At 38.9% G+C, this 21,670-nt stretch overlaps 1 protein-coding gene across 1 annotated transcript in view; it reads right to left on the reverse strand.

Moving 5' to 3' along the window:
* LOC117478245 (CUB and sushi domain-containing protein 3-like) overlaps positions 1-21,670 on the reverse strand; it is a 336,058-nt gene that overhangs the window by 161,099 nt on the left and 153,289 nt on the right. Inside the window, exon 5 of the mRNA XM_034125216.1 lies at positions 2,839-3,046. Coding sequence (XP_033981107.1) covers positions 2,839-3,046 — 208 coding nt within the window. The remainder of the gene's footprint in view (positions 1-2,838; positions 3,047-21,670) is intronic.

A 21,670-nucleotide genomic window follows, 5' to 3' on the forward strand; every position in this document is an offset into this window, starting at 1 on the left:
CGTCACAAAGTCCCTGCTGATTTTCCAGCACACATGTACAGCCCTGACACATTCTGCAGCATACTTGTTCTGCAGCTATACAATTCTGCCTAATTAAAGCTGTACAGTGCTGAGATGTACACTGTATGGGTCACTGGAGGAAACAAACACCCATGTCATTCCCCTGGAGCCAACTAGAGACGATGCATGCTTTCTTATATGGAAGTATCCGAAACATACTGAGGCCATAAGATAATTCACCTGAACAGGAACAATGCTCAGGTACACTGGGGCATACACACAATGCTACATTGGTACACGAGAGTCTAGTGTAGCCTAGATCATGTCAAGAAAACCTTCTGCAGCAGCATGCACCCTTAAGAAAATGAAATAATCCATGGGATCATGCTGTTCACACCTAATTGTGACCCTGTCATCAGGATACCTGATAGGACATGGGATATTTCAAACTGGGAAACAGTTATCCACTCCTTAGGGGTCATGTGTTGCTGGTAGTATGCCAAGTGTTTTTGCATCTCCATGTTTGACAGCAGTGAAATCAATGGACATACTTTTACAATGTAGCACATCCACTGGAAGGCAAGAGTTGTGATTTATGCAAAGTCCCTTTTTCTGACATCTCTGATGAACAAGACACTTTTTACCCACAGGAGTACTTTTTCTTCCCTGGTTGGAAACCATTGAAGTCAATTTGTTTAATTAAGTTTCTTGTGAATTAAAAAATGGACATCTATAATTATGTGTGCCTTGCTGTTTGTATACATGGAGTTTTTTGTAACATGCATATAAGGTTTACACAGAATATGTTTATGTTTGTAAATATATATTTTAGGCTATGTTGTGTTTACTTATGTGATTTTTACCCCTGTGTATGTTCTCCTAAAATACAATACATAAATGTTTTATTTACATTCCAGGTTTTTACTTCACTCCTTTAGTTGTAAGAAAGCAATGTGTTAGAAGAAAACTGACTTTAAATAAGGTCAGTGTAGCATCATTTTTGCAAAATTAGGGCAAGTGGGTTTTAGTTCTGCTCGAGGCTGTATGTCTGAATGACACAACCACCCTTTTCAGTACAGAGCTACAACCGTATTATCAGTGTTGCTGCTGAAAAAGATTCACGTACAAGAAAAATCAACTCACTGACCCCAGTATGCTGTGTGAGACCCAGAGTTAATTAAACAAGTATCAAACAACACAGCAACATACTCGAGAGCCAAGACAATGGACGGAATAAATTAAATATTACCAGTGGCCAGCACATTACCCCCAAAGGCCAGTAATATAAGTCTGAAGAATACATATTTTAGCTGTCTATATCCCCGAAAAGAGGCACAGAAGTTGTGTAGGGTTTGTGTTAGCTCCAGCTCAAAATGAAAGCTTGACACTCTTCTACTGCATGGCTTTATGCTTCCTTAAAATGTATATTGCATTTCAAGTGTTTAGTTGAATATATGTCTCTTAAATATATTATATTGACTAACAGATTCGGAAAGTGCACATTTTACGCAAAAATACAATAATGTGATATCACACACAAACAATAACTGCCTGGTTAATTTTTGCATGTACTTTGTTGTGCTATATTTAAAAATACCATGTCATATTTTTCAGCTTATTCAGAAAAAAATAGACAGTATTGAAGTTCAACGGATGGATAAAAGTAAGCTTGGTAAACAACACCACAATTGTTTTTTTTTGTGTTCAAATAATGATCAAATGTGCAATTTTTGAGAAACAAGAAATTGAATAGAGAAAGTGCATTCAAGTGCAAGTTGTTGAAAACACACAAAACACACACACAATAGACACAATACCACTTTCCTAACAGCAGTTTCCTGGCCATTACTACGTCCACATCAATTACACACGCTGACACACTAATATCCCTGACCATGATAAGATTCAAATTGGTAACAGCAACAGCAATGGTTAATCAATACCCTAATTTACCAACAATCAATGAGCAGCAAGCGCAATAAAATATTGTTATGAGTGAACCATCTAATAACACATGAGGAAATTACATAAAACCATGGAGAGAGAATAAAAGTCTAACAAGCATAGATCAATTAATTAATCTCTGAAATACAAGCACCATGCAGAAGGGCTACACCTGAGAACACACACACACACACACCAACATATCATAGTTCAAGATTATATTTTCGTATTTATTTTTCCCTTGACAAATGGCTATCCCAAAGAGATAAAAACTGTACTTTATTTCTGTAATAACTTTTTCATTGTATTACCTGGTCTAACTTTTTATACCTATTCTCCAAATGTGGTTAAATTGTTCCATAAACTGAGCCGCTATGTGATTACACACTGTCTTTGCAGAAATGGTAGGTCAGAAAGGTCAACTAAATCCGTTGCTCTTTTTTTGAAGGAAAGAACAGTGGTGATCTATTGTCGCCCTATTATACCGTTTACCAAAGTTTCACCTGTTGCATATTGTGAGTTCAGTGGTGCTTTAGCTTGTTTGGATGAGTTACCATTGTGTCCTAACATAATGGATTTTTCCACAAGGTATTTTTAACAACCACGCCTGTTCTGAACATAAATATCCACCCCTGAAAGACATGTTATGTTTTTCCTTTTCAACATTTTGATAATTGTATGTCTTTACAACAGGAAACATGCACTGCACAATTTTGCAATTTTACACTTAACCCTGACTTATTCCTCCACTGCAATTTAGAATTAGTTCGCAAATAGGAAATACTGAATCAGACGCAGATAAAGGGAACATTCTGCCACATCAACACGTTTCACATCACCACAAAGACTGCTACAGACACATATATGATTACTGGAGTTTAAAAAGTGACTCACCAAATGGTTGGTGGTTCAGATCCCTCCACTTCCAGGTAGTCGTACTTCTCCTCCGTCTGGAAGTCTGTAAAGATGAGAGAGATGGTGTCTCCAGGTTCGGCCAAAAGGATCCAAGTACAGTCGGCCTGGTTACCATAGTTGCCGGGGTAACCGGGACTGGTCACCACCCCACTGCCGCCCCTCACAGTGCCCCCACATGTGTCCTCAGCTGTCAATCAAATCAGAATGACAAATAGAAAACCTGGGTTAGGGAGAGGAGGAGGGACCGAGGGGCGGACTTTTTAAAAATTAAATTTCTTTGTTTTTGGATAAATGTTTTTGATTTTCACAACCATATGAGATGGGGTGGATCCATTAACAAAAATATCGATATGATGTTTTTACCAAATTAGCAATTCAAATCCAATTCTCAATAGACCTAACATTATTTATGAACGCTTTGAGTAGATTACAGGTCAGACAGCCCAATCCCCACTGCTCTCCCGGGGTTTTTTCTAAGACAATGTTTTAGTATATTACATAAACTCTTTGCTCTCCACTGCTAATGTTATTTTGTGGCCTAGTTGTTAGAAAATAGATGACTGTCTCATGAAACTGTAAAGTCATGTTAGCGACCCACATTGTGAAATTTGGAGCTCTTACGTCACACTAATGCTTGGTAAGATTCAAACAGTCGTTATTTTGTGGACAATCAGTTCTCTGCCATGAAGCCGGTAGATTTTTAGAAAGTTTCTCTGTTTTATTTTATCCAGTTAGAATCAGGGTCGAGTCTAGAGGTTAGGCTGCAGTTCCTGTCACCCTCATATGCTGTCCTCTCCTCAATTAACAAGGTATGTTTTTTCTCCAATCACAGTTCTCCGCTCTCGTCTCCTCCAATCACCACCAAGGAACTTTAGATTCAACTATTTCCCAATTGGCTGGTATAATGTTGGGGTATCAATTGATCAATTAGTTCAATCAATTTGTTTCAAATGATATGGACCAGATATATTTTCCCAATTTTCTGAAATTGTTGATTTCATCTGATGGATAGTATTTTTCAGAATTGATAGTACTGATTACTGTATAACAGATAAAGACACATGGATTGCGCTGTGCACACGGCATAAATTATACACATATAATTTATACAAATACACCCACTTAGAGAAAAAAATACAACATTGGACCTTTTGCCACTGGGACATTTGCTGTGTGGCAAATATTAAAGAGGGCTGTGCTCAATTCACTTCACAAAACATCCTTTAAAAACAGAGGATGCCTGTTTTCATCAAAAGTGAATTGAGCCCAGCCTAAGATCCACTGCCCCAGTGATAAAAGATACAATGTTGAACATTTGTTCTCTGAGAGTGTAAAAGTTCAACTGGAAACATAGTATAAATTATACCGGTATAATTTATAGTTATACATAAAAGAGGCAATACTGTATGTTACACACTCTTAGAGCAAACCTGTATTTTCCTACATACCAGTGAGTGCAATTTGGGATGACATGTGATTTATAATGCTCTGCAACACATCACATGTTGATATCATCGGTATTTAGAGAAGACAGAGAACCACCACGTGTGTTGTCCTTAAACTGCACTCACTGATAAGGTGAAAAAGACACATCCTTTATAAGAGCGTAGCCAGGTTGCTGTCAGGTATACATGCACATCCTCACCCGGGCGGGTTTTGGGAATGCATGTACAGATGACAGAGATAAGGGAGGGACCATGCCAGACTCCACCCAAAGGAGGGGTCATGAGAAATCTGTGGTCCAAGATTCACATCAAGCAACATACAATTACCAAAACAAATAAATGGTAAACACATTAGAAAATATATAAAAAATCAGACGGAACAGAGTGCACTGAGTAGAGACAGGAAATACATAGAGGATAAACAGGGTGAACATAAATAGGAACAAACAGGGAGAAACAGAACTAGAGTGAAACAAAAAATATAAAACCAGATTGAAATAGGCACAGGTTTGGTATAAACTGGTACATTAAACGGAATGGAACAAAATAATTGGTTTGAAATCAGTTTTACGAAAGACCAAGAGTCTTTTTTCAATAGATCAGAGCATGGCGTTAGGAACAAAACATGCCTTTCATTTATTTTAATCTGAGCGTGAATGATGCTCGAGTCCAAATGTGTTGACAAGGACTGGTGACAAGACGTGCATTGTGCCAAACGACAGGTGCTGATGTAATGAAAATAAGGTAGAGAAAGGCATTGTTTATTCAGCAACAAAACAATTCATTCATTCAAAAAGGATCATAAAGGCATATGAGTCAGTTCGATAGACAGGCAGGCAGGCAGGCAGGCACTCACAGAGAGACCCTTCAGTTATCCAGAGAGACATTCATTCCCCAGCTAGACAGTTAAGGAGATTTGTGTAAATGACCCGACACCCTGAACCAAGCCCTGCTGAGACCCCATCACAGTCACATGAGAGAAATGATCCAGTGGTGTGTGTGTGTGTGTGTGTGTGTGTGTGTGTGTGTGTGTGTGTGTGTGTGTGTGTGTGTGTGTATGTTCGCAGCATGGGAGAGAGGGCTGCTTGCAGGATGACAGCTGTCACAGGCATATCATGACACCAGGATGTACACACATACCGGTGCACACACATACACACACACACACACACTCACAGATACTTGCACACATCTCTTCCAGGCCTCCAGTTAATTGATGAGCTGGTGACACTTGACTGACGGGTGGAACGACCTCAAGGCGAACTGAGGTGTGGCTCTTATTAAAGAAGAGGAAATTCACTTGTGAAATAAGGAATTACTGACTGTAAGAAGCGCTCTTATGTGCAGTGGACCTTTGGAGAGCTTGACATTATGATGTTGTGACATTAAGAGTTTCCATCCATGATGTTCTCTGATTTTGTCTCACTAAAAACCTTCATTAATGTGACCTACGGCATACAACTATTTGTTATCATTACTTTAAAATAAACCGACTTGAATACTGATGTGGAGAAAAACCTGAAAGCCATGTGAGGACTCCATGTGATAATTTGTGATGACACATGATGCAATTAGGATCCTCGCGTATTCTGTTGTGTGTCATCTTGGAACGCAAGGGCTGTGCAGAGACCGCTTCAGGAGCATCTGCTCTAATAAAAAGTGACATTTGCTGGGTGTTCGCAGGGGGAGGGGGGAGAAGTTCTCATACCTATAGCCAACCCTGATTACCTTCTGCTAAATGTGTGTGAATCAGACATGACATGGAACCAGTCAACTCTGCATGTTGCACCTGCTGATGCTGGATATCGCTCGCTCCTGCTCCATCAATCATAACGGCACATCTGCGTGACACTGTTAAACATTACCGTCTAGATCACATCATTTTCTGGGAGCATCATTTCCATTTTTTATGTTTACTGCAGGAGTTATGTGTTGTTTCCTTTTCAGTAATATTACAAACATAATGTCACTTAAACATAATGTAATGGATGAATGATCTACATTTTGGAAAACTACATCCTTTGAATTGATTGAAGGAATGGATTTTCATTAAATACAAGTCTGATCAGCTCCTAGTGGACATTTTTAAATCCAATAAGCATTAACATAATCTGTGGGTGACTACGGAGCACTGGGGTCAATGAAGCATAGCCAATGTATGAATGAACTTTGGCATCAAAGTGAGACAAAACATGAATGACATGTCTTATCAAATCAACACAAGATGATTGATTATGAAGTGGCTGATATTTGGTGAATAACCCTGTTCAGTCAGGGTTGAATTTATAGATGAGTGCCTTGCCTATATTCAAAATACTGGAATATGGATTTGGGTAATGTATTACATAAAAGCACATTTTTTATTGGAAAATCAATCCACAGTAAATAGATGTATCTTTAAATATTAATCTCTGCACCTCACTTTGGGTTAGTTTTTAAGTTTGACATTGATACTCATCTTAATTAAAATGATTTCTTGAGATTTCAACACAACAGCGACAAACGCCATGTCACCTTGTTTGAACCACTTAATAGGGGATAATGTATCACATGTGAAAAATACTAGAACATTAGATACATGACTACAAAGGGTAAATATATAAGTACAGTAAGGGCCCTGCTGTGTGGATACACTGTATGCATCCTGTTTTCTGCTCTTATTTAAACCTTGGGAGGCTGGACTCACGCTCATGCCCCAGTGCACTGACCCACAGGAGGAGGAGAGTGTGTGTGTGTGGAGGTGGATGCTATATGTTAGCGTGAGTTTGACTGTATGTGTGAAAGGAAGAGGGAGAGAGTTACTGGGTGTTTCTCAATCGCGAGTACGCTTGCTTGGTAGCACATGTCTGCCGAGCATCTTGCTTCAGAAGCGAGTCAAGAATACTTCCTGGCATTCGGAAAACGAAGTGTGGAACACGCTAGCAAGTGTGCAGGTGTGCGTCATATGAGAGGCCCTGCCTTACATCTTCCGCCACAGATTTGGGGAAATTGGTCCGTGCGCAAAGCATTGTGGGGATTTTAAGACCGCGGAGTCTACTCATGTGCAGCCTCGATATTACTCCAAACGGAGTACGCCGGGCTCGGTAGATTTCCAAGTATGCTGGAGATTGGAACAGTACTTCGGCGGCACTCGATGACGTAGTATGCTTGAAATAGTGGCTCTGAAGCAGCTTTACTCGCGATTGAGAAACACCCACTGTTGACCATGTTGCCTTCATTTCTTATCACATCAGTAAGCCAGTGTTGCCCTTTTTCCCTCCCTCTCTCCCACTCTGTACTTGCTGTTGTTGTTGTAGCACTAATTCTTTTTTTCTCTACTGGTGTCTGCTCACTAGACCCCTCCACCACCCTTTTCTGCATCAAGATCATTGTTTTAAGTAAAAAGGCACATATCCTCCTCTACTAGTCTCTCTTTTTTGTTATCCTCCTCTCCCCCCTGTTCTCCCCTCCCTGCTTCCTGTTCTTTTCCTCTTTATCCTTTACTGCCTCACCATTCCCCCTTCCTAACTATCCTCGTCTCACCCTCCCTCTCCCCTACTCTCTCATGGCCTGGGGTGCTTTGATCACCCGTTCTTAGCCTCCTTATCCTGCCTCCCCTCTCTGCATCCGTTCATCCCCTCTTCCCCACTGTGCTGTCATCAATATCGCAGTCATCTGAGGATTCCTTCTTTATCCTTCTCCGTTTTGCTGTGTCTTTCTGTAAGATCTTACTCTCTGGATTTCACTCGCCTGGTCTCCCCCCCCCCCCCCTCTCTCTCTCTCTTTCTGCTGATTGATTTTATGTTTAATGGTTTTCCTGGCCTCATCTCTTTCTATCCTCTCTTTTTTCCACTCGCCATTTCATCCCCCGCTTCCTTTTCCTTCTGTCCCATAACTCCATTCCTTTCCTGCATCACTTTGATAGGCAGATCACTATCACTATCAGATTTACACACACACACACACACACACACACACACACACACACACACACACACACACACACACACACACACACACACACACACACACACACACACACACACACACACACACACACACACACACACACACACACACACACACACACACACACACACACACACACACACACACACACACACACACACACACACACACACACACACAGACTTCAATCACAGGAGACCCAGTGTGCTGTCAACCTCTAAGGATTATGGGCCATCTACATCATCCTCTCCTCTCCCCTCTCTTCAGGCTGTATCCATCCATCCCTCCTGCTCTCTTATCTACATCCACCCACCCATCCATCACCCCTTGCCCCCCATATGCTGTGAAGCTGAATATATATATAGCTGTCCCTATTTCTCCCTCATCACTCCCTCCATACCTTTAACACCTCAGTTTACCCGCCATGAATAAATGGAAGGACAGGGGGAAGAACTGTAAACATGTGCATACAAATGATCCAGCATTTATTTATAATACATGTCCTGGTCAGAGTAGTTATTGGGCACTCATCCACCTTCCTCTGCCGCTGCAGTGTGCCATGCTGCCTGAATGCACTGAAGATGCCATTTCCCTTGTGGCCTCAATGTGACTTTCACCATACAGTCATGCCAGAATGCACAAGTAAAAGTTATGGATGCATAAATAAGTATCTTATAGACAGATCTATCAGACTTGCGAACTAATATTGCTATCAGCTGCAGTGAATACCATGGAAAAGCTATACATATAACCCATGGAGTGGTTGTATGCTCTACAGTCTTTGGCCATAAGAGCTTGCCATCCCTTTGGAGAACCGAGTCCTTCATATTAGACACGCAAATGCCTGCAGGCCAAACACATGTAAGTGTTTACTGATCAACAGACCCCATTGGTAAGGACAACATCATTTGTCAGTGTCAGCAACACATGTTCTGATCCCAAAAAACTATGGCTAAGGGTTGATACAATATCTCAGTCAGGGAAAGTTCTTCTTTGTTTCAAAGATCGACATGGTTAAAGTCTGGAACAAAATAAAGTCATGCTTAAAATAAACTATTGTGATCTTGTTTCTTGTTTTATTTTGAAATGATTGTTCTCTTTGTGTCTTTCTGTTTTTCCCACCTTAATAATTGTTCGCCCTACCCTGATTTCCACCTGTGTGTGTTCTCATTGCTTCCCTTTTGTCTGTACCTGCCCTGTCCAGCTGTATTATTATTATTGATATAGGCCTGTATGTTTAAGTGTTCAGTGTCCAGTCTATCGTCATTGTACCTGTTGATGGTTCCTACCGTGATTATCTTTGCTGCAGTGGTTCAGCTTCCCAACTTTCCTAAATCTGGAATATTCCTATTGTCATCCTGGTTTGTCTCCTTTTTCTTTTTGTTACTTTCCCTTGTTTATTGTTGCCTGCAATTTTTGCTTCTTTTGTACCAGATTTAATGTAGTAAGGCTTGCCTTCAGTTCTTCATGACTGCCTCCCCTCTTTTGTTCTCGTTTGGGTTCTTCATCCCTTACACTCGTGAAAAGAAACCTCCATGGACTGTCTTTAGAAAACAGGAAATAAAAAGATGTCGCTTGTGTCAAGGTCTAAGGCTTGTTGGGCCACTGCAGCCTCCTCCCTGTGAGATGTTGTGTCCCTTAACAAGTATCGCTATTTGGTCTGTCACGTTCAATGGACAACTCATAATTCCAATAGCCCCCGAAGGGCTTTGTTGCTTTGACATTCATTTGTAGTTTTGAGTTTTATGCTGATATGACTTATGCTGGGGTTTTCTTCAGAAATACAGTCTCCATGGAGGCATCAGGCATGTGTAGTACATTCACAACTAAAGTTTGAGCTTTTATGGTATAATGGAATGTTTTGAATTTGTCTGCCAACTTAACTTGTCATTTCTTTTTTTTGCCTTCACACATGCTTCAGTCCTGAACTGGGTGAAATGGATATCGAACTATTCTTCCAGGGTAGCATGCACTAGATTACTGTAAGAGTTTTCACGTAAAACATTGGACATAATCTAGCTTTTCAGGAGATTATTATTTTGTTGATTTTAAAGTGTGTATGGGAAATGAAGCATCAAGAGAACAGTGTTTGCACCATCTGGTATTCTAAAATGGTCTCATATTCCTTGGCTGCTATTCGACCATGCAGCAGACATGTGGGCGGAAGGCATTCTCCTTTTCGCCAAATGTAAACCCATCTGGATTTGGAATAAGTTATTATATGTGAGATCTTTTTTCACAAGTACAAGTTTTCATCTCTTCATTTTATTGTTGCAACCCTTTCATAAATAACAGATTTGTGAAGGTTGATACATTTTTTGAGAGGGTCACTTAGATGTGGATTCAATTCAGTGGTTGCTCATAAAGCTGTTTTATTGTCGGGTTTTACATCTGTCCTCAGCTATTCAGGTATCAACTGTTTTGTGTCTTGCTTGCTTTGCCGCCTCGTTTTTTTTTCAAAAACTCATAAAAGTGAGGTGTGTCAGACCACACTTAAAGCAGACAATTACCCACATTCATATGACTAATCTGTGTAGCTGCCCTTGTAACTTTGATTTAGCAACTTCAAATCCAGTCCTTTTTATGTGCCGTTCCTATTACTCAGTCTTTCTCTAGCATATTGCCATCATATTTTTCTATCACTCTTTTAAACCTTGTTAAAAACATGTTGGCTGCTCTCTTCTGCTTGCCAGCATTTCATTTTAGATAAATAGTCAGAGAGTTGAGGGTGCACACACACACACATGCACACTACTAGTAACCATGCTGACCTTCAGGTCCTCCCACCATCTGTCCACAAATCAAAGAACAGATGCTCTCTGCCAGTCAACTAACAGCCCAACATTTAGACCAATTAGGGCAGAAGAGTGATTTAATGGTAGTTCACCAGAGAGAGACATGAGAGCAGGCGTTGTTTTGATTGATTGATCTCTCTCGTGATTATTTATCTTACAGTATCTGCATGACTGTAACAGATACTTTAAGATATAATATGACTCCTGTTATGAAATTATGTTTCTGCTTACCCCCCCAAATGATGTCATATGGTGATACAATCTTTTAATATTGCTTACAGATTAATTAGCTGACACAATTATCAAAAAGTACTTCAATTACGTAGACATGCCAACATAAGGGTTAAGCATTTTGCCAAAGGACACTTTGACGGCAATGGGTAGTATCGAACTGCTCACCCTATGATTGGTATAGGCTTATTTGACCTCTGCACCACCCACTGATGATAGTTTGCAAACGGCAATATATATTTTTGGCAGGTACCAGCAATAAAGTTAGGGTAATGGTGTTTATCCTACTGGAGAAATGCTGCTCACTTGCCTTGTCAGATGCCAGGATAGACTACAGTATATCACTGCATCCCTGGAGCTACTAGGGATTCATACTTTTTCTTTTGCTCAGGAACATTTGAGCAGCAAAGACCCTATGGCTTTAGATTGGCAGCTTCATCCACTAATACAACATTTTTTCCACAGCAGTATTGAGATAGATGGCAGTAGTGTCCCTGTTTTTTTCATTTGGTCATTAAAGAGATTTTCTAAATTGTCCACTGTAACAACAAACTCTTTAGGTTGTGATTTATAGGAATTACCTCTCGTTCTTTTACCTGCCTAGTCTCCTTGTCTTTTATTCTCTGAGAGTGGGTGTGTCTGGATGTGTGTGTTCACCTGTGTCCCTGATTTGGTGTAAGTGTGTGCTATTTTGACTGTGCTATCATTTGTGTGTGTGAGACGGAGTTAGAGAGAGGCCATGGGTGTTGGTGTCGGTTAAATGTCATCCCTGACATCTTAAACGAATAGCTGCATACTGAGAATTTAACGCATCGCAGCCTGACGAAATACATTCTACTCTTGTCTATCCTGCTCCTTTTTCCTTTTCAATCCTACCTTCTCCTGTACGGCCTGCAAGGGTATTTGTACGTTTGTATTAAACATAGACAGCACACAGACTCAGCAGACACACAACCACATTTGAAAAACTACACTGTAGCTAAGGAGATCTGCTGTTAGCAAACACCTTTCAGTATATCACAGTATAGTGAGCGATGTTCCTGCCCATTGCAAAGGAGAGTAATGCAGTCAGAGACATTTACTTCATGAAATGATTAATCTCCCCAAAAATATAATTGTACAGAATTAAATGTAGTAAAACATATACTTTGAGCTTGACAAGACAACAATTGCAATGCTTGAATCCCATAAGGCCGAGTTTTGGGTGGTGGGTGGCAGTGATGGCATTAGAGTTATAGTGGGATGTGATATTTAAAAAGGCTGCCGTGAACACATGAATGCAGTTGAGTAATATAAGTCAGCAACTGGCCACTGATATGATACATATAAGCCAATAATATCAGGGAATAGGATTTCTAAATGCTTCTAAACAACATAAGAGCTTTTATGAGGGAGGATAATCATCTACGCTTGGCCTCAAGGACACATACATAAAGCTATGGTGAAAAACACTTAGTGTGAGGTAAAAAAAAAACTCAGTTTAAAGTAAGAACGTTTTTCTATTATAGAAGACATTAAGGAAGAGAGACATAAAATGATAAAAAATAAGCAAAGACGACAGATGCGTCTTTTTACAAATGGAATCATTAGATTACTGTCACCAAGTGTCGTCACAATAATAAGGTACTGTCACAAAGACTTTGATAGCAAAATGCCCCGTCTCTAGTGATGACAGTCTCTCAAAAGTGCTTTAGAGACACGACTTAGAATTCCAAATAATTTCTGACATGCCATCTTTGGTCTGTAAAGGTAAAGGAAAACTGCCTGGACCACATCAACCAAAACCATACAGTCAGATACAAGTAGGGTTGCAAAATTCCGGGAATTTTCAAAGATGGAAACTTTCCATGGGAATTAACGGGAATTAACGGGAATTTATGGGAATAAACTGGGAATTTTCAAAATTGAAGGTTGGCTCTTCATAGGGAACTTAAATATAGTTGGGGAAAGTATATTTTAGCATAATCTTGACTAAAACAAACAGATACCATTCAAGTACACTTGAATATCCATGCCATAGCACACTGCTTACTGCATGGCTATTGAGACCACACAAAGGTTCGCAACAGGCTCACAAATGTGAGAGTGGAAAAACTGGTTGGCATTCGGGCAAACCTATGGCTCTTTGAGCCTGACACAGAGCCATCCTCAACAAGGCTGGACAGTGACACTGAAGAGGAAGACTCAGAGTTGGATGTTGATGAGGCCCAGGAAGAGCCCATTGACTGAAAGGGTAAAAAATGCAGAGGATTGCTTGAAGGAAGATTTGCATGTTTAATGGGACTTTTGGAGGGAGAGGGGCTCTTTTCATTTAACATTGGACTTTTTTTTTGTGGTGGGGTTGGGGGGGATGAGTAATATTTAACTCAACATTCCTGTTTTCGTTCTTCAATGAAACAAATAATTGTTCAATAAAATAATTAAAACTTGTTCTGTTCTACTTAAAAAAAGAACATTTAAATTAAAAAAAATCTCTTGAAATGTCATGTTTTTTGTTTAATTTTGCATCGAATATTTCCAAAATTCTCCAGCTTAAGTTTCCGCCCCTTTGCAACCCTAGATACAAGTCTATACCGTGTTGACATTTGACCCTTCATAATCAATTTATAGACATGCTGATCAATATCACTAAGAAAGTCAGCTAGCTGTTCACACGTACAAACCATCAGTCCTTCTCCATGTATAGATGATCCTTTTGCTTTCACTAATCAATACTTGGGCATGTACATGAAAATAAATACAGCACATGATAAAGAGGTGTAAGAGTTAAACAGCACAAAGGTACATATTTACATTTAGTCTGATACTGAATAGGAAATTATGCAAAAGATCACATTGCACAATGTGTTTTATCTTAAAATGTTATCAAAGTTAAAGGGGACCTATTATGCAAAATCCACTTGTTCACGTCTTGTATACAAAAACATGTGTCCCCTCTGAGATTCTGAAAGTTTCAGGAAAAAAGATTCACTCACTTTTTGTCCTGATCCATTTATATAAAAACCTGTCTGAAAATGAGCTGATCAGATTTTGGCCACTTTATGATGTCATAACGATTTGTTGGCTTGTGTAACATTAGCCAATAACCAACCAAGGTAACACCCGCCCCACCTTATCACCTGAATCTCCTCCTAGAGCACCATTGTGTTATTTTTAATCAAATATCTCTCAGAGGGACGTGGGGAGTGGCTCCTTATTTTCATCTAAAGTAACAGACAGAGAATCAGCACTTTGGAAACAGGGCTGAAACAGAGGGGATTATGGGATGCTGCAATGATCTGTTTGGTATTTCAAGCCAAACGCTTCAGAGACATGTTTTGTATATATCTGAGACCTGTAATATATTGATGAAAAACAGTATAATAGGGGACCTTTAATGCAGCAATAACCTTGTTATCAGCAATAGCATTAAATATGTTGACGGAAATGTTACATACCCTCTGACTACCATTGACATGTACGCCAAAGAAAGGAATTGATAGTTAAGGGCTGACTTCCAGAGAATATGCAATCTATACCCCATAGATGTTTACTTTTATGCAAGAAAGACACATTTCACAAAACTAAACAATAGAAGAAAACTGATCAAAGAAGATAAAAAGAGACTGAAATAAAATAGAGGGGGAAAGTGCAGAATCAACGATGACTTTGAGACTTATCCAATTAGTGTTTCATTTGTGAAAATAGAAAGTTACAGAACAAGAGTGACAGCAAATCAAATAGGTATTTGTGATGCTTTTGTGATGCTTTCATCTGTGTTTATGTGTTTTGTTGCTTTTTTAAGCAATATTATAAACCGCCTTTTGAAGAGCTTCATGAATAAATATGATTCATCCTGACAGGTAAAAAAAGAGAATTAAAATAACAGACACATAAAATGGTGTCATGTTTTTTTCTGATGTCCACTTTGTAATTTGAAAAATGAAAAGGTATGATAGGCCTTGATGTTCAGTACAGCTGCTACACTTGGAAAAAGCTTTCATAAACTACTTTTGCAATGACGCCAATAAAGTCATTTACTAATGAAAGGTAGGTACACATAACGAGAGACATTTAAGAACTGCCTGGTATGACGGGCTACATAGAAAATAATAGATAGTTACACTTTGCCCATCCATAATCTTGAAGAACCATTCAAAAGTGTTAACAGCAGACACTATAGAGCTTTTTAGAACTGCCCATCTAAACGGATGCAGTAAGTCACAGTTTTAGAAGCGGGATCTATCATCCAACCGTCATAAAATTCTGATGACTACTGATAAAGACTTAAGAGAGAGAGTCAGACAGAGACACTGAGTGAGAGGGAAGGTGAGACAGATGTTAGCAGAGGGAAAGACAGATGACAGACCAAACCGAGATGATGACAGATGATTTAACGAAGACCCGACTTGCTGGAAGGAAAGAAAACCAATTAGAAGACACCACAGAAGCACGGGAAGAAAGCGATGGAAAAGAATGGGATGGGAAGGAAGATGGATGAATATTGGATGGAGTTGGATCAAGACAGCGATTGAGAGGACGTGCGAGAACAATGGTGAGATAAAGAGAGAGGTGTGGAAATATGAACACCAAGGACAGAGGTAGAGATGTAGATGGATAAAGCTGCGATGCGGACAGAGACAGGAGAGGAGAAAGACAGATGGAGCCATTTAGCGATACGAAATTTCAGATAATATCACACAGTGAAATGGAGAGATTTTAGTTTTATGATTTGTGTGTGAGGGAGATTGTGTGCAGGCTTATAAGGATTGATAGCTGAGGAAAAATGCATTTCAAGGATAGTGCTGAAAGAAAACCCTCCAAAATGAGAATATTGAGAAGAATCTCATTTTGGGTTAAGTTTTGGGAATAATAATACAATATAGCAAATATATTGCAGGAAACACGGTCGAAGGCTGACACAATGATTGAAGTTCAACAGAAGAAAGTGCTGGAAAGTTTCTATCTACTGCAGTTTGAAGAACATGGATTTCCCATGTTCCTTTATGGGGTTAGGGTTTTGGTGGCAGCGTGGTGCACGGGCTCTCGGGTAAGTGTTTTCTTTTAAAAATCTGTTTAAAAACTCCTGTAATAACATCTGGTAAAAGATCTGGTAAGTAAGTTAAAATCATCTGGCTAAAAGGACCAAGGTTTGCTTTGTTTAAAATCGGCATGCAGGTAAGATTAGTATTACATGCTAAATAAATGCTAAATAAATACATAAAAGTGCTTAGTAAGAACCTTTATGGGGTTAGGGTTCAGTTTTTCCTCACACCCCTCACCTTCTGACTATCAGTTGTTACTCATTGTGGTTGCTGGTATGACTGTTCCCTGCTTATCACTGCCAAGGGGGTACACAAGTAAAATCATATGTTTACATACTGTTCTGCAGTTCCCTATCTCTTTTTTCATCAACAAATAGTCACTCCAACAATCATTTATCCGTATTCTAGGAAACGTCCATTTCTGGCCCTTTTAAATACTCAGAAATCAATACAGGAACTGCCTTAAACCAAGATGTATGTGTGGGTGTGTGTGTGTGTGAGCATGTGTAACTGTGCATGTCTGTTGGTGTGTAGCGTATATTCGTGAGTTTCTGTGAGTTAGTGTGTGCTTGAATTATTCATGAGCCTAAGTGCTCCTCTGGGAGAAATGCTATGCAACACACTTTCTAATATCTTATTCAATGCGTGTCTTTTTGTGTTTAAAACATGCATCGCCTGGGGAGCTTTGAGTTTTCAAACCTGAAATCTGGACATTTTGCAAACCATTTCAACATTTTAAAGTTGCTGTAATGCTCACAACATTCCTCTACAACCTTCACAGTGCATGACTTATCTCACTTACTTTTTCAAGTACACTATTGAATCTGGTCAATGTCGGTTTTACACTCTGCAACATTTAAAAACTAGCACATCTCTCAATTCAGGGCTACATTGTTTAACATAATATAATCTTTCATGAAGGTTGCACAACATCCCAGTTGGATTGACCAAGTCAGTATAACATTTCTAATAGATTTGGCTGTACAATTTAACCCTGTAATGCATTATTTTACATTTTTCACATGACTTAAACTGCACAATGTCAGGCATTCTAATGATTCTGGGAAGTAAAGAGCCAATAATACTTTTCGTGTCACGTTAATAAGGGTCCATGTGACATAAATGGCTTTGACTACCAACGACCATGAGGAGGAAATACATTCAGATGTGTGCACAGCCTGTAGACCATTAAAATATGCAAAGGGGCAGTGAGAGTTGCCAAATAAATGTCGTTGTACTTTGTATGATGACAATAAAGATATATTCTATTCTATTCTAGGAACAGAAAATGTTGTATTTATTTATGTAATCAAAAATAATGTTTATTTTTTGTCAAAATGTTCTCCAACATTTTATGCTGCATAGTGTTACCTCTATACATTTCAAATATTACACAGATAAAATAAAGAGCAGAATTAATTAAGGTTCATTTGGAGTCAAAATCAGTAACTTAGGTAATGTAGGTGAAGCAGTGAATAAATAGAAACTATTTTGTTCATGCTTATTGAAATGTTTTTCTTATTGTCTGGTTTCGCTTGATTGTATGCATTTAAACAAGAATATTGTATTTGTGCGCATGTGAGTTTTGCTTTGATACAATGTGCTTTTCATTAGCAGGGTCTATCATGTGTATCTGTGTGCACTAAACGGAAGCATTCCTGTGACCCGTGAGTATAATTGTGATTATGTGTGATAGTGTCTTTGTCTTATAAACACAGATAATTGTATTTGTATGTCAAATAATGTGTGTTTGATAAAGGGTGTGTATCTCCCAAGTCATGCATAGGTGAACAGCCTGATTGCCTGTTACAATGTGAATGAGCCAGCATGCATGTAGACTACTAATACACAAACCAGCACCATACGGAGGATGTGTGTGTTGTGTTTGAGTGGATATATCTGTGGATGTATAGTTGAAAAGTGTCACTTACTGTACCTGTAACTGTATGTTTGTTTGCAAATGCATAAATGTGCAGGTTTTTACGAAGAAATAGGGCCAGACGGACATATGTCTATTTACTTATGTGGGTAACTTTATAATGAATAAAGTGCATGTGTGTTAGTTTCTATACATGCATAGTTAACTAAACAGTTGTCCTGGGGCCACACTAAACAAGCAAATCATTCATGTGTAGAGGTGTCTCCACAGGGAGTGTGTCAGCGTGTGTGGTAGCTATGATATAAACTGTGTGTGTACGTGTTTGTGTATGTGTTTGTGTGTGAGTTGTTGATGCATGAAAATGAATATGAATGACTAAATTCATGTCAGTATGGAGTAAAGGCATTTCATCAATTTTCATTCAGTGGTGGAAAGTAACCATAGTAAGCATACAATCTCCACTGAAACATGCCTGTGTTTGCATGGACCACATGAGTTGTACCCACGTGTTGGGTGCAAATATGCCTTTGTAAAACATACATATATATATATATATATATATATATATATATATACTGGCTTATTATTTGCAATGTGCAGTTACTCAGAGTATATGCAGGAATCCTGAAGTCAAATGTAATACCTTTTAAGACCTTTTTTAAGACCCTTTCCATACATTTTAAGACCTCATCGCCACTTCGAGTTTTAACCGGTTACATTGGCGACACACTTTACTTCACATTTACTATACACAGTAGGGCTGTGCGATTATGGCAAAAATCATAATCACGATTATTTTGGTCAATAATTGATATCACGATTATTAAAAACGATTATCCATTTACTTTGAAAACATCCATATATTGAAAAAAAAATGTGAACAGTATGTTTTTAACAGTTGATTACCCTGAACTTCAAGTATAATTCAACTGAAAAAAAAAAATGAAAATTTTTTTTAATTTAAATTTTTTTTTTTTTAATAAAAATAATAATCGTTTTATTTCGATTACATTGTTTTCGTAATCGTTGCAAGCCAAAATCGTAATCGAGATTAAAATACGATTAATTGCACAGCCCTAATACACAGTATTGATTGTCCTTCCTCCTTATCTTCCAACCATTTGGACGCAAACTTGCATTTCCCCAAAACGATGTTGTTTAACAACCGGCGTAAACGGACCTTCGCGCGCTATCAAGCAGTGAGCGTGCATGTCCTGTTCAGATGAAGTCAACGGGATGCCATAAATAAACTACACAGAATCACACTACACACCTACCTGAATACATATACCTGAATGATTACATTCAGGCAAACTTTAGAATACAACCTCTTTGGACAATTTATATATATTTATATACTTATTGAAAACAAGCTACAAAATGTAATATATTGGAAAATGCTGTTTAATACTTTTTAATAGCCTTAATCTTCGCTAAATTGATTTATCAACTTTTAATACTTTTTAAGACCCCGCAGACACCCTGTTACTGCATGTTATATTCTGTACACGCTGGCAATGAAACTGCTACAACAATAAAAAATGTGGCAAACATAGAAGCAAAACCTATATACCCAACACCTCTCACTAGCCCTTCACATTTTGAAAAAGAGAAAACTGAATAATTGAAAAGAGCCCAAATAAAGCCTGTTTTTGTTTCTTGGCGCGTTAACACAACTATAGCCCTGAGAACTGCTTGTATCATTTTCTTTTGGAAACTACAATCCAGTAATGCCTCGATGAACCCACAGGGTTGAATCTTTTTCTAAGCTTTCATTTTAAAAAGTGTTTTTTTTACTTCTGGATAACTGCAGATGAAGGCATTAAAAATTCAGCACAACAGGTGGAGGATAGTTACAATTCTATAATCCCACAGTGCCGACTCTTTCATCTTTATCCGAGGATGTGCACTGTTTTTGAAAACTTGCCTGCCTTTCTTTTTTCCTGACTGTCCACCTGCTCTGTCTATCTACATGTCGGCTTCATCTTGGCCAACCACTGTTTGTAATGTATCCAATTTAATGTGTGATCTTCAAGTAGCACATCATGTTTATAGCCTGTTTGTTACGCCAACTAAATAGAGTAGCAAAGTCAGCCAGTCCTTTCAGTGTCTGCTTTTCTCTATCCCTCTGTCAGCTACAGAATCTCTTTATGCTAAAACTGTATTATGCATGCATATAGAACGCCAAAACAGCGGTCTCCGTGGTAACCCAAATCACATCCATCATCATCACCATGACAACCAGGGATAGAGCTGTCAATCAGCACTGTCCCAAGAGAACTTGGGATATGCCTACGCCCACATCTGCAAAGACAAATACACATGAACACACCTGAATGCACGCACTTGCACACAAACGCACCTCAAATTGTGCACATTTACACCCACGCACATACACACACAGACGAGACAGTCAGAAAGACCCACACGCATAAAATATGTTGTTGAGGGTATTCACCATCACACTATCAGCCATGAGATTACACACAACTTTATGCACACACACTGTCAAACATTAAACTCAGGCATGACCAGATCTATAAGAAACTCTCCTATATTAGGTTGGTGCAAAAGGGCCTTTTACCACTAGGAGGCCCCTGAGCAGATGGCTTGAAAAACATGGACCTTACAAATCACCCTAGGACACACTATACAGTTCAAGCTGTCAATACATAAACAATGTTAGCAATAATGGTTAATAAACATCAGTAAAAAAAAAAAAATGGATATAAAAAAGACCTACAAAACAAACATATCTGCTCAGTTTAGGAGCACAGGCCATAATCGGCTGTTATTTGGCTTTTAAAAGGCTTGCTCCTGGGGCAATGCTTTTTTGCTTCTGATGAAACAAACATGTTGATGGCCTTATACAGATGGTTTGGCTTTGAAATCATGCCAAAATAACATGTCTGTTATCATAAAATCATGTGGTTAATTTGTGTGCTTTCACACTACACAAAACACACCAGGTTGAGCTTGGAAGAGGAACAACATTTAATTTATTCAGGTTGTCTTGGTTCCATTTCTGGTCAGCACCTGGGTTCATGTGACAGCTTTAAGCCCACAGGAACCATACTAAACAAGCAGCTGACCAGATTTGGTTTAATATTATTCAAGCAAAGGGTCAATTTGTATGGTGCTCGAGTGTCTGAGGGCTTGTTGTTTAAATAGAATTGAGTGTTGTCAGCATAGCAGTTACAATTGAGGCCATGTGGACACATTATGTGTCTAGGGACTTAATTACAACCTAAACAGCAACAACATAACTATAAACCTTAACTTGTTTTCTCTTGTTAAAGATTGCTTTGACTCAACATTCAGATTTAGTTATCACCACACTGGCACCGATTCTAGGGTCCAAAAGGATTACATTCCAGCATTAATGGAAGTGAGTGGATAATTCAACTCTTCTTTGAGCCTTGCTATGCTGTGGCTTTGTGATCCACGCTGAATAAAATGTCTACAAAAGCAAAACGTTTGCCCTGAATC

This window comes from Trematomus bernacchii, unplaced genomic scaffold (genome assembly GCF_902827165.1).
Source record: "Trematomus bernacchii unplaced genomic scaffold, fTreBer1.1, whole genome shotgun sequence".
NCBI lineage: Eukaryota > Metazoa > Chordata > Actinopteri > Perciformes > Nototheniidae > Trematomus > Trematomus bernacchii.